This window comes from Pseudorasbora parva, chromosome 25, assembly GCF_024679245.1.
Source record: "Pseudorasbora parva isolate DD20220531a chromosome 25, ASM2467924v1, whole genome shotgun sequence".
Classification (NCBI taxonomy): domain Eukaryota; kingdom Metazoa; phylum Chordata; class Actinopteri; order Cypriniformes; family Gobionidae; genus Pseudorasbora; species Pseudorasbora parva.
Window position 1 is genome coordinate 31,745,258 of NC_090196.1, and position 14,300 is coordinate 31,759,557.

Consider the following 14,300-nt stretch of genomic DNA (forward strand, 5'->3'; position numbering starts at 1 on the left):
GAATTATTGATATCAAGAATTAAATTTCAACTAGTAAAAAGTGTAATTCTTAATATCTGTAAATATATTTTTACTAGTTAAAAGTCACCATAGGCTGCCATTCAAATTCACTTGTTGATATCAAGAATTGATTTCTTACTAGTTGGAATAGTTTCGCATATCAGAAATACAATTCTTACTAGTAATAGATCAAACAATTTTTTATATCAATAATTACGTGGTTACTGGTGCAACTATAATTTCTCATCAATAATTCAATTTGTACTAGAAGAAATGTTATTTCTTTGTATCTGTAAACGTATTTCAACATTTGTTATTTCTGACTAAATGTAAAATAAAATGTATTTCTAATATCAAGAATTAGGAGAGTAATTTCAGATATCTAAAATGGCTTTCTTAGTAGTAATAATCACATTCATGATGTCAGAAATTAACATTGTCAATGGTGACAATCGAATTAGTGATATCAAAAATGAAATTTTTTATTAGCAACAATTCAATTGTTGATATCAAGAATAGACATTTGCACTAGTAGTAACCATATAATTATGTGAAGGCTTTTTATTAATAAGAATTATATTTCTTATATGTGAAATTGTAATTAACTAGTAAGAAAAAAAGTATTGATATCAACAAATTCATTTGATTGGCAGCCTGTGGTGATATTTAACAACTGAAATTATAGTTTACTAGTTGAAGTGTAATTCCTGATATCACAATTAGTCAACATTACTAGTAGAAATCTAATTTCTTATATCAAGAATTAGCATTTTAACTAGTAAAAATGTAATTGTTGCTAACAAGAATTCATATGAATATAAATCAAAATGAATATGTTTGAATGTAAGTCAATATGGCTGGCCATACACGACCACAAACTAAACCTTTACTTTAATGTACAAACAGTACAGCTTGGTTAAACAGTACAAACGTATATCATAAAAAAAGAAACATGTTGAAACAAAAGGTTTCTGTCAAAGTATAGATTACTTTAATTCAGACAAAAGTGTGCAAAATAAACAAAGATGTTTTCACCCATCAGAGGGTAAACAACAAAATACAGTCATGACATGGAAGTTAAAAAGGACAGACAAGAGATACCATGAGATCATCAGGTATGTAAAATCCAATTTTTGCTCGATCAACTTATTAAAGTTTGATTGTCAACTAAATGTTTTACGATTTAAATTGGTACAGACACATTTAAATGGCCATTCTTTTTGGTATATTTAACTAATGTTATGTTAATAAAACACGATGAACAAAAAGACATGGTGTATGGATACAATCTGGTCCTTTCTACATTTGCATAGATTGTAAGCACTAACTCTATGATCTTATTCAGACAATGGGTTTCTTCTGCTTGACAATATATGTAACGTTTCAGGTTTTGGGAATAAATCACTTAAACTTAATATGAAAGCAGCCTAAAATGTGTATATTATGCTTTACCTTGTAATCTGACATTGATTTTAACATCTTAAATAAACTTCAGGCCTCTAGGGTTTAGTTCACATATCAAGGTTGAATCTGGGCCCGTTAGTTCAATCCAATCACAGCATATATTATTGATCCAGGATCAGCTAGAACATTTCCATATAACCCTGAACATGGACAAGACTCTTGTAAATTGATCCCAGGTACTGTTTACTCTGAGCGAGGTTAAATTCCCAGTTTGAGCAGCAGGCGTCTGGAACAATGAGGTTAATGCTGGCAGTGTGAGGGATGAGTCTCAGAGGAGCGAGGCGCAGTTTTTCAGCAGGAGGGGTTTGGCGATCTCCAGGATGTCCAGGTTAGGGTCCAGCGATCTGCCCAAACCCTCCAGGACCATTATGGCAAACACCATAGATGCAAAATTACTCTCCAACTTCACCTGCCAAGGGCAAAGGAAAACACACGTCACTTAATACTTAAAACAAAGAATAGTATCAAGATACATTGTGATATCACAATCACAATATTAAAGGGATCCCCTGGTGTTGAGACTTGTATGGCTTAATATAACATAAATGATGTCTCTTACTGAATTATGTAGTAGAAAACCCATGAAAGATCTACATTATTTTAAAAATCGATTTTATATTTGGACCATGGGCGGCGCCATTTTGTTTGCGTTCTAGGTTGATGACGTAGAAAGGTTGAACTCCTCAATCAGCTGGCGTTACCCGTAGCTATTTTTACCACAACGCAACTCGAAAATTGTTTCAGAGTTAAACAAAACCAATGAATTCCTTTGTAATTGTACTTAAAACACACTCAAACATACATGTGCACACAAACTCACCTACACAAGTCACAAACAGATCGGCGGGCGCGCACACGACAGGCTCTGTTTCAATCGAGATGTTGGGCTGTTCAGTCTCCACGACAGGGGCTGAATCTGAAATCGACCCCCTATACCTTGAAATAAGGCATTATTTGAAGGGACGGCCATTTGTAGTGTTGTCCGACACCATAGTGGACATGTTCGAGTGCAGTCATTCAGTCTCACGTTCACCGCAATAACGAGTGTACAGCCGATTTACAAACAGCTGTCCGACTTCACGCACCCAAACATACATGTGCACACAAACTCTCTCTCTCTCACAGACTCACACACACCCCAACAGATCGGCGCGAACACACACACACCCCAACAGATCGGCGCGAACACACACACACACGCACGCACTGCGTGCGCGCATACATAACCCTCAATCTATTCCCTGTGTTGATATCCTAGATAGACTGTTGATAGTAGATTAACTGTAATGCCTAATGTGACCAGCAGAGGGAAATATCTAGCTAGGACGATGAGATAAAGTAACGTGAGGAAGAGAGGCAGGATGTTTTGGTGATGATGCATGCGATTGAGACAGAGCAGTCTGTCAGGTGTGTGTGTGCGCGCCCGCCGATCTGTTTGTGACTTGTGTAGGTGAGTTTGTGTGCACATGTATGTTTGAGTGTGTTTTAAGTACAATTACAAAGCAATTCATTGGTTTTGTTTAACTCTGAAACAATTTTCGAGTTGCGTTGTGGTAAAAATAGCTACGGGTAACGCCAGCTGATTGAGGAGTTCAACCATTCTACGTCATCAACCTAGGACGCAAACAAAATGGCGCCGCCCATGGTCCAAATATAAAATTGATTTTTTAAATAACGTAGATCTTTCATGGGTTTTCTACCACATAATTCAGTAAGATACATCATTTATGTTATATTAAGCCATACAAGTCTCAACACCATGGGATCCCTTTAATAGAGGTCGACAGATTTTGCATATTAAAGGTGCAGCGTGTGATAATTAGCGGCATCTAGTGGTGAGGTTGTCAATTGCAATTGAAATTGAAATTTTTATTTTTTATTAAAGATCAGCACTTCTTCATGCGTTATATCCGTTTTCATTCAGTCTCTATTTTAAAAACAATCAGTTCAGGGCTCGACATTAACGCTTGTCCGGGACAAGTGTATTTTTTGAAGGGACAAGTGAAAAAGAATTTTACTTGCCCGACGGACAAGAGCCAGATTAAAACCAAAAATAACTAGCGAAACACCAAAATGCAAGAATGATTGTGCATTTTTAGTGGCGATCGATAGTGGATAATAATATATAATGAACTGGTCGGATAATAAGGTCGCGCTGTTGATGCTCGTGCAGCCTCTCGAGGAGAAATTACAACACTAGAGAGTTTAAGCTGTTTCCTAAATACCATCACGACTGAAAATGACACTGCTTTCAAATGACAGTTTCATAAATAAATAATTAACATTCACTGACATTTACATTCACTTAAAGTCACTTTCATTTTAGATGCAATATTGAGGGCTTTTGTTTTATTTCAGCAGCGAAAATCGTTCACACACAGCAGAACCGCAACGCGTCTCACAGCAACACGTGTGTTACTGAACGATTCAGCATTTGAATGAATCGTTTGAATGAACGACTCAATGGCTGACTCATTAGGACGGCCACCTGCTGCTGCCACCTACTGGAGGTTTAGTTTCATGTTTAAACATACTTTCCAACATTTCTTATGTGTCTATTTAAAACTACAAATCTCAAAACATTATTTAATGCAGTTGTAATTTTTCAGTGTAAATTATTTAATTTTATTGTTAATAGCCCTTATAGTGTCTTAATTTAATTTAATGTATTGATCAAATTTAACAATATAAAATTAAACCTGAAGCATAGCCTATATTTAATAAGATTAGGGGGGAAATGCCCTTTATAAAAGGTAAAAATATCACAAATTTGATTCAATAAAAACAAAAAAAGCACAAAGAAAATTCACAAATATGCAGATTTAAATATGTCAAAGCTGATTGAACACTCGTGAGAATATTGCTTCAGAATAAATTATAGTTACAACACGCACACAAAATAAAAATAAACAATTTTTTAATACTTTTTTCCGGACAAGCACATTTTTTACTCGAATAAGTAAATGAATGATTTACATGTTCGAAGGACAAGAACATAAACATGCTTATGTCAAGCCCTGCAGTTGATTAATCGGTTATCAGCTAGTGTGGTCCAACTTCGTTATTGGTAAATTTGGTCAACAACCTCTAAATATTGCTTTGCATTTTCATAATTTTTTTCACATGAAATATCTGTGCATGCCAGATTTCAACCCCAACATTTTTCTGCTTTGCACATTACCATGCTTTATTATTTGTTAACACTTCACAATAAAGTTAAAATAGTTAACATTAGTTAAGTTTATTACATAACACAAATACATCTAAAGCATTTATTTATCTTAGTTCATATTAATTTTGACAGTTTGTAATACTTAAGGTGTCATTGTTACAGTGTTATATATTTAAGTACAGCATAATATTAATTAACTACATGTTGCTCCTATAGGGTTAGTTTGCATGTAATTATGCATAATTTACTGATATTACTATAGTAAAGTTCTGAGTAATTTAACATGAAGTAAAAGCAGCTGCTCTCACCTTGTGATGGATCAGTAACCCGAAGACTCGTGACAACAGCTCGGACACCTGAATCTATGAAACAACACATACTGTGTGAAACATTAGGCATGTAGAGCAACATTTTTAACCAGCAATATTGAAATGTATAGTGGTCAGCCAAAATTAGTTTTAATAGCCGACACACGTCTTGAGGGATATAATGCTGCTGATCATTTAATACAATTTAATGCCAGCAAATTAGATGTACATGCTTACACAACATGCTTACACAATATTTAATCCCAGAGTTTGAAATGGTAGTGTATCATGGTTGCACAAAAATATGAAGCAGCAGCACGACTGTTTTCAACATTGATAAGAAGAAATGTTTCAGCAAGTCATCATATCAGAATGATTTCTGAAGGATCATGTGACACTGAAGACTGGAGTAATGATGCTGAAAACTCAGCTTTGATCACAGTAATACATTACATTCGAACATATATTTAAAAAAAACTTTCAATTTTAATAATACTGTATTTTTTAATCAAATAAATGCAGACTTGGTGAGCAGAAGATAATTTTTTTCAGACAAAAAAAATAAAAAATAATTATTATTCCTACCTATACTTTATGCAAGTGATGGAGGTGTGTGTAACCTCATACCTTTCCCAGTGAAAGCGTGTCACTGAGTGCATGATCCACGAGTTCAGCCATTTCCTTCTTGAAACGCGTCACATCCTGGCACTCATTGGCGCGGGCGTGATGAAGGATTAGCTCTGCAACTCGCTCGCCCTGAACACACATGTACATGAGGTCAATGTTGTTATTATTAACTAAAACTAAAGGCCGGAATACACAACATGATTTTTAAAACCATTTTAAAACGCTAGAGTGTATGTTAGAAATCAGGAGTGGAGAGAAAGCATTGAGCTAGGTATGTTTTTCAAAAAAACTAAAATCTTCAAAAAAACTAAAAAACTTGTCTCTCCAGCTGACAGTTTAATTCCCGTCTGGCTAGCGGGCATCCCAAAATGTTCAGTAGAAGGAGAGTAGACAGTCTTTTAGGGGCTGTTTGAATGCATTTGACAGCATGAGCGTTTACACTACGAAAGCAATCCGGTCAAATTAGTTTTCCACTAACTGGAAGTGGTTGAATTCAGACAAGCTCAAAACGTTACTCATTTTTACTCACACAAATTACTCATTTGTCTCCTGCTTCTACGAAGCCCATCCCTCCGAAAAACGCAATGGTCTTAGATTGGTTAGATGGCCAAATGTAGTTTCCTGTATTTTTACTGGCTGAAGTGCCAAGCACAGGTTGCCGGAAACACCACGCCCCTTACCATTACGGGCAGAAGTCACATCTGCGGAGACTAGCGAGGGTTTATGATGTCACCAACCAGGAAGAAGCTTGTTGTAGTCCAAACCGGCCATTTTTGTAGGCAATAAACTGCCATAACTTTAAAAGACAATATCTCCGTTTGCCTTGAACTTTTAGCGCTGTAACTTTGCAGATACTGTTGATACTCAAGCAGCAACATTACACAGTAACTAAAGTAAAAAATTAAAAAAAAATTGCATGCAACCACCCTTTTAATACTAAAATAACATAGATGCCAATTTTGCAAAAGCATCATCAACATTTCAGGCTAAAATTTGGCGCTTAGTCCATTCACACTCAGTGCTGTGGATGTAAGAACCACAATCCACATCTGTCCTTTACCTGCTTGAGAACGACAGCAGTGAACACGGCTCTGAAGTTGCGCTGATCCGCCTCGCTGAGCTGAGCCACGATGCCCGCGTCCAATAGAACCAGCTGCAGGGCCGGAGGAGTCGGCCTCATGCTGACCACCACAGTGTCCCACAGGTCCGTCAGAGTGGCCCTGTCCTGAGGAACCGCTCCTCGCCCACCCTGCACCAGGATGTTCCCGGGATGGAGGTCCCCGTGGACGAAATTATCCATAAACACCTGAAAGAGATGACCACAAGTTAGACTCCAGTGTAACAAACACAAAATGAATCTGGTGATTGTTTAACTAACCATTTTCAAAAGAAGATCGACACCCATCCTCGCGATTCTCTCCTTGATTCCTGCTGGGACGTCAGAGCCCATGTACTTTGAGATGGGTTCACTCTCCTACAAGAGCACAGATCAAAGCGTAAGTGAAATAAAATAGGTTATGCAATATTAAAATAATTTTTATTACCTCAAATGTTTCTACCAACACAGCCCTTGTGACGAACGGCCTGAGGGGTGTTGGGAACTTCACATATTCCAGATCTTTGAAATTTTTTTGGAACTTTTCCATGTTCTGGGCCTCAAACCGAAGATCAATCTGCATCAAAAAGGATGTTAAAGTGTCTGAATGTTTTAGTCATTTAGGTATAATTGTGACACTAGTATTGTCAGTGTTGGACTCATTGCAAGTAACATGAGTTACGCAATCAGACTATTAACAAGTAATCAGATTTTTTTTTCAAGCAACTAGTAAAGTAACCAGACTACTTTTAACAATTAACAAGTAAAGTAATCAGATTACTTTTTCAAGCAACTAGTTAAGTAACCAGATTACTTTTAACAATTAACAAGTAATCAGATTACTTTTTCAAGCAACTAGTAAAGTAACCAGACTACATATAACAATTAACAAGTAAAGTAATCAGATTACTTTTTCAAGCAACTAGTTAAGTAACCAGACTACATATAACAATTAACAAGTAAAGTAATCAGATTACTTTTTCAAGCAACTAGTAAAGTAACCAGACTACTTTTAACAATTAACAAGTAAAGTAATCAGATTACTTTTTCAAGCAACTAGTTAAGTAACCAGACTACATATAACAATTAACAAGTAAAGTAATCAGATTACTTTTTCAAGCAACTAGTAAAGTAACCAGACTACTTTTAACAATTAACAAGTAATCAGATTACTTTTCAAGCAACTAATAAGGTAATCTGGTTGTTAAGGCTGACGCCACGCGGCAGCGCTTCCGGGTCCAACCGCTCTATCTTATACCACAAGAAAAACTACAAACGGTGCTAATATACACAAACAATGTGGTGTAATACTACAAAAAAAGTTAGAATAATTACCTTTTTCTCCATACCAAAATTCCAGATGGCCAGACAGTGATTCATCTTTTATAAATCGTTAAAATATTAATGTCTATAACGCTGTGACCATAGAGGATGTTGTGTAGACTGTAAGTATTTAAAATCTTTAACTTTTTTAAATGTTTGATGTTTAATATGAAAAAAAAAAATAGCGCTCATAAACGGGAGTCAATGGCATTCTCACGTGAAACGAGTTGAGGCTTGGACCCAGAAACGGCGTTCCTTCCTGTCACGACTTAACAAGCAGATAAGATTACTTTTTCAAGCAACTAGTGAAGTAATCAGATTACTTTTCAAGCAACTAATTAAGTAATAAGATTTCCTTTTCAAGCAACTAGTGAAGTAGGCCTAATCAGATTACTTTTTCAAGCAACTAATAAAGTAATCAGATTACTTTTTCAAGTAACTAGTAAAGTAATCAGATTACTCTTCAAGCAAATAGTAAAGTAATCAGATTACTCTTCAAGCAAATAGTAAAGTAATCAGATTACTCTTCAAGCAAATAGTAAAGTAATCAGATTACTCTTCAAGCAAATAGTAAAGTAATCAGATTACTCTTCAAGCAAATAGTAAAGTAATCAGATTATTTTTAATGTTAAAACAAAATCTCTGAGTTACTTTATAATGCAAAGTATTCGCAAATAAGTAACGCAAGTATTCCTCAAAATGAATAAAAGACAGAAAAAACAAGCCACGCCCTCTAATCTTCTCATTCAATAATCCGTTTCACTCAGAAAATACGTCACAACACTAAAGTTGGTCGCAACTTCCGGTTCATGCTGACTTTAATATTTATATTATTTATTTTCAAGTAACTAAGTGGTTTTAAATAGGTTAACTGCCAAGAAGGAACATTCTTCAAAAAAGCATCAGTACCTGTTTGGTCATGAGCTTCTCAAATTCATCTACAATTTCAGGCAGGCTGAGCCACTTGATGCCGGGCAAACAGTTGAGGAATAAACTTCCAGCTTTCATCAGGATCAGATCGATCTGCACCTGCCGCCTGATTCCTGGATGAAGAACCTGAGTGAAGAAAGGACACACAATGATCAGATCAATAACAACAGGAAAAAAACGACAAAAACATTAACTAACCAATAAAAAGACAAACCCATAAATAAATACAAGCAATAAATTAATACATTTTATTTCAATTATATTAGTGCTAATGTTTTGGCTGTAAGTTGAGCTTGTTCATGGTTGTAACTAACCAGTTAAACAAGAGTGGTCATCAATCATCCTTAACCCTCTGTTCCGGTCATTTTTGACCCCCCCAAAAATTGTTAGGCCTAAAAAAAACTATTTTATTAAATCTATATTTTTTAGATTTAATAAAATATGCTTTTTTTAATAAGAAAATTAATGGTGCAAATTACTATTTAATATCATACTTAGGACAATAATACATCGTCTATGAGACCAAGTTTTTATATGAAGTTTAAGCTGGTTTGATCTGGATTTGTCTGAGACTGAAATGTTGAATGACTTCAACTTTAAGAACTGTCAAATAAATCTCAGAAGAACAAACTAAACAAGAAATACAAATCATTTAAACACCAATTTTACCTTGATAATCTGATGTATTTCTTTGAGAATTTTACATTAAGAATGTAGATGCCGAAATGTCTAAATGAGGACCAAGGACTCTCTGAGAAAATAAAGGAAATTAACATCTGAACTGTCCCTCACACACCACTGGAGACCCCTTCCACCCAATTCCTTCCCTCTCTCATGCTGGGATCACTGAAAATACACCCAGAATCTCTATATTACAATGTCAATCCACACGAGAGAGTATTGTATGTGTTTGATATCATTTGAAATGTCTCCAGTGCGACTGGTACAAAAATCTCCTCCCCACAGAAGTTAACCAAAAGATAATCAATGTTTTAAGAGTTTAGAGATATCTTGTCTTAGTTTGGTGGGTGTGACTTTCAGCCATTTGGCCTGTGCATCAATACAAGTCTTGATTAATGCAAATTCCCGTTGTGAACTCGTGTTTACATTTGAAAGAGTTTGTGCATTTGTTTCTGGGTATTTAAGGGAATGTTGCAAAGAGCTCAGGGCTCGCCAGCATTACGTAATTTTCAGAAGTCAGGTATACATTTCATTCTTTACTTCAGAGTATTTGATGTTATATGGATTACCTTTGAATTGACTATGTAATTGGCTTTATACATTTACCTGACTGTTAATAAATTGTTACACTTTGATTGATTCTGACTTGCTCTGGAATTATTCAGGTTGGGTATAATTTCAACAAAGGGTTAAATGGAATAATTAAATGTGTAGTTAAACTATTAAATATAATGACCAAATAACCAACTGGCATTCTAACCTAAATTCTAAATTATGATTAAATGGAGTCAGATAAAGAGAAATTGGAATAAAATCCCTTTTCCCCGCTGAAAAGACCGAACGCGCAGCGACCTTCACCCGCCGATCGTTAGCCTCCATTGGGACGATTTAGGCGGCCTTACAGTATCTAACACAAAAGTTTGTATTTATATAATATGTGGGTATGTGTGTGATTAACTCTGAGTTCTTGTCTTATTTTATTACCATTTTATAAACTATAGCGAATAAAATGTGATGATGTGAGAAAATGTTGGAGGTGTCTGAATAAAAGTTTGACTGTATATTTTTTTCTTGTGAAAATGAATGGTGTACTGTAAATTGATTTAATGGAGAATATATGTGTATTTTATCAGATTACAGATTACTATAATGAAAATTAATGGTGTAAATTACTATATATATATATATATATATATATATATACACACATACACATACATATTCAACAGAGTTAGACAAATAAACATTAAATGTCATTTAAACCCATTTACCTTGATAATCTGACATATTTCTATACACGAAAGTATGGTATACACAAATAAAGATCAGATTTACTTATCTATTAATTTTTTATTTACGTTCTCATTTTTATCAATTTTGCACCTGCATAACCAACTGAAATCCTTTTACATGTTGTACTTAAAAGACAATAAAGACTGATTTCACTGGGAATTGACTGAAACATGAAAATATTCCAATTAAAGGGTTAGTTCACCCATTTAGTTTTTTTGCACACACAAACTCTTCTGGTGTCTTCATAAATGATTGTAGAGCCGCTGTAGTGAGATGGGCTTTGTAACGACGTCTTTAGTGCCTTTATGGGTCTTGAGAGAGGAAATGACATTGGTGTCAATGAAGGCCTTTCTGAGCCATCGGATTTCAACACTAATATCTTCATCTGTGTCTGAAGATGAACAGAGGTCTGACGGGTGTCCAACCACAGGAGGAATTAATCACACAATTTACATTTTTGGGTGAACTAACCCTTTAAGCTAAGTGAGATGATGGTTTTAAAAAAGAAAATATGATCTTTACCTTAATGGCCACGGGTATCAGGCGCTCTTCCTCGGGGTGTTCGCCTGGAGCTGGTCTCTCTCCGAAACCCCTGGTCTTGATATCCAGGGTCTCGTCCTCATCTTTACTGGTCTCCCAGAGGTCACTCAGAGCTCCTCCCAGACCAGGAATCTCCCAGGCCTCCAGGAGGTTCTTCTTCTCCAGCTCCTCCACCAGCTGCTGGAACGCCGGATCTTCCACACTGGCCACTTTGGCTTTGGCGCGGTACACCTGTGCCACACAACCCGACCCCACAGGTTTCTTACTGTCGAACACAAACACCTGCCTCCATCCTTCCCCAAACGCCCTTCTCAGACAGAGCTTGGTGTGAATCCAGGGATGGGGCTTAACTTGCACGTGGAGCCTTGAGAAGCGATCGCAGAAGTCCTGCGAGAAGAGGTCCCGTCTGGTGCTGGCCCACTGGCCCAGCTTGATAAAAGTAGGTCCAGATGTCTCTGTGACCCAAAGCAGGGCGTCCAGCCAGTGAGACGCCCAACGGTGTGATAGTAGAGTCAGGGGGTATAGAAGAAGAAGAGGGCTGAACTTCAGATAAAGCACCAAGGCACGGAGTCCCAGACGCAGGACGAATATTAACCTGTGGATTTGCACTCGGGCGATTGACTTCCTCTCTGTGATTCTGTTCTGATGGACGGCTTCCTGTCCAGAGGCATAAGTGATGCCACATGCAGTCCAACAGAACAGACCCACTTTAGGGGTTTGAGTTAAAAGACGAGTAACAAGAAACACTCTACGGGACGGGATTCGAACCGACACCCTGTGCACAATGCACCTGAAGTTCTGGACCAGGTGCTTTGCACATAATCCAGACATTATTGCTATAATTATTATTTAGGCATTCAGGATACATGTAGTTCAATTTATAGCAATTATAATAGTGTTATTAATAAACACATTAAATTTTAAAAATGGGAAATTGTGTAGGGCAAAAACTTACGTGCACAGCAGTGAAAAACATTTATATCTAGGAGTAAATTGCACAGAAGAATTCAAACTAACGTTACTCCTGGTTCAAACATAAATCAACACGTCGTCAAATGCATCGATTTTTTACATTTTCTTATAATTTTTCGCTGACAGAGCTCCAATACAGAGCTGTTTAGCGTCATTTTTTCATTGTAACGCCACGTTTCAACACGAATTCAGATTAATTCATTCAAATATTGGTTATGTGATGTTGCTCCTCTCCTCGGGTCCGGCTGCTAAATGCCTCCGTGCTGTGACTCTCAACATTAGTTCCGCGCTTCAGTGGAAATGGAAAAGATTGGTTGATTAGTAAAGTAGCCTACGTGTTATATTTAAAACTCAGCTATAACAATAAACACAAGTACTTGCATGTAGACCTTACTTAAAAATAGGCTTTAATTAAAACGAATTACAATTAAAAAAGTAAAATACTAATACGGTAAAATAAAACACAATGACTAAATGTTTATATTTTTGTTATAAAATATAGTATTTTATTGCAGTTTTATTTGTTATTTATTAAACGTTTATTATTAGTATTATTGTTGTTTTTTGTTCATATTAGAAGTTCTAATTATGTATCATACTATGTATATAATTATATAATTAAATAAATAATGAATTCAGTAAAACAGCAACTAAATGTATCAGTTTATTCTGAAATAGTTAAATAAAGTACTTTAAATAATGATTTTTAATTAAATAATTATATAAGCCAATGCCTGTTCATGTCAATCAATTAGTGTGATTTTCTTTTCTTCTCCTTCTCAAGCCAAACGGTCATGTGGCGGTAGGGGTCGCTGTGACTGTGTTTTGTCATTAATATGACTGTGCTGTGGACAGAAGTCAACCTTCCTCTCTCATAACCCAAAATAAACATTATGGAGCAGGTATAAAGACAGACCTGATCATCAGTGTCTTTGATTTTATCTGAACGTTTCTGCTTCTCTGTTACAGCATGATATGGGTGATGTTTCTGTATTTAGAAAGCTCATATTTAAGCATACATGCTTGTGTTTGATTTTGTGCATTTCTCATTCAAATGTTCAAAACGTTGAGATCCTTTAATAACAGCTTTGTGTTCAATTACTTTTACAAACTCACCGTGCGTGAAGGTTTGCTTTAAATTCAGCTTTGCAGCCAGAGTAACTTCAGCACAAAAGCTTCACAACAGCAACAAAAGACACCGATTAAATTAAGTCCGCGAAGTCTCCAGTTTAATCTGAGCGTAACTCGATCTCTCGAGTCTATCTCCTCCTCCTCCTCCTCTCTTGAAGTCGAGCCAAGACTGTCCTTCACATGGGATCCTGGGAGACCCACTGCGGGCAGGAAAACGCATCGCTCCAGGGGCCTCGACTTCAAACCCTATTGTAAACATGTGACGTCCAAACATGCCAATGTAAAGCAAAACAATCTGATTTTAATAAGCTCTTAGAAAACTGAGTTGGTATTAATGTAAAGTGATTCAGTTTGTATTTCTGCTCACCAAGGAAGCTTTTATTTGATCAAAAATACTGTAAAAACTGTGAAATATTATACAATTTAAAGTAAGTGTTTTCTGTGTGAATATAGGCCTATTGTTAAGCTGTAATGTATTCCCGTGATCAAAGCTGAATTTATCATCATTACTCCAGTCTTCAGTGTCACTTGATACTTCAGAAATCATTCTCATATGAGGATTTGATGATCAAGAAACATTATGACTTGAACACAGCCTCATATTTTGGTGTGATACTTTGATGAAAGTTCAAAAGAACCTAATTTATTTGAAATAGAAATCTTTGTAACATAAAGATATTTTTTATTGTTACTTTTTATCAATTGAATGTATCCTTCATGAATATAAGTATTGATTTTGTTTATAAACAAAAATCTTTCTGAC

At 35.9% G+C, this 14,300-nt stretch overlaps 2 protein-coding genes across 3 annotated transcripts in view; one reads left to right on the plus strand and one right to left on the minus strand.

Annotated features, from left to right (window-relative positions):
• Positions 1 to 1,012: 1,012 nt before the first annotated feature.
• On the minus strand, positions 1,013 to 12,678 carry adck2 (aarF domain containing kinase 2). Of its 2 annotated transcripts, XM_067435967.1 has the most exons (9): positions 12,390 to 12,678; positions 11,417 to 12,091; positions 8,900 to 9,046; positions 7,116 to 7,244; positions 6,950 to 7,045; positions 6,632 to 6,877; positions 5,572 to 5,700; positions 4,945 to 4,998; positions 1,013 to 1,873 (listed from the first exon to the last, which is right to left on the minus strand). In XM_067435967.1, the coding sequence occupies exons 1-9, from the start codon at positions 12,408 to 12,410 to the stop codon at positions 1,733 to 1,735; spliced, it is 1,638 nt and encodes a 545-aa protein (XP_067292068.1). In that variant the 5' UTR covers positions 12,411 to 12,678; the 3' UTR covers positions 1,013 to 1,732. The 2 variants fall into 2 exon arrangements, with proteins under 2 accessions (XP_067292068.1, XP_067292067.1); XM_067435966.1 differs by having other exon boundaries at positions 11,417 to 12,677.
• Positions 12,679 to 13,273: 595 nt separating this feature from the next.
• The window catches only part of si:dkey-82f1.1 (DENN domain-containing protein 2A), a 75,631-nt gene continuing 74,604 nt past the window's right edge, over positions 13,274 to 14,300 (plus strand). The window contains exon 1 of the mRNA XM_067436470.1: positions 13,274 to 13,308. The gene's annotated coding sequence lies outside the window, so the exon portion shown is untranslated. The remainder of the gene's footprint in view (positions 13,309 to 14,300) is intronic.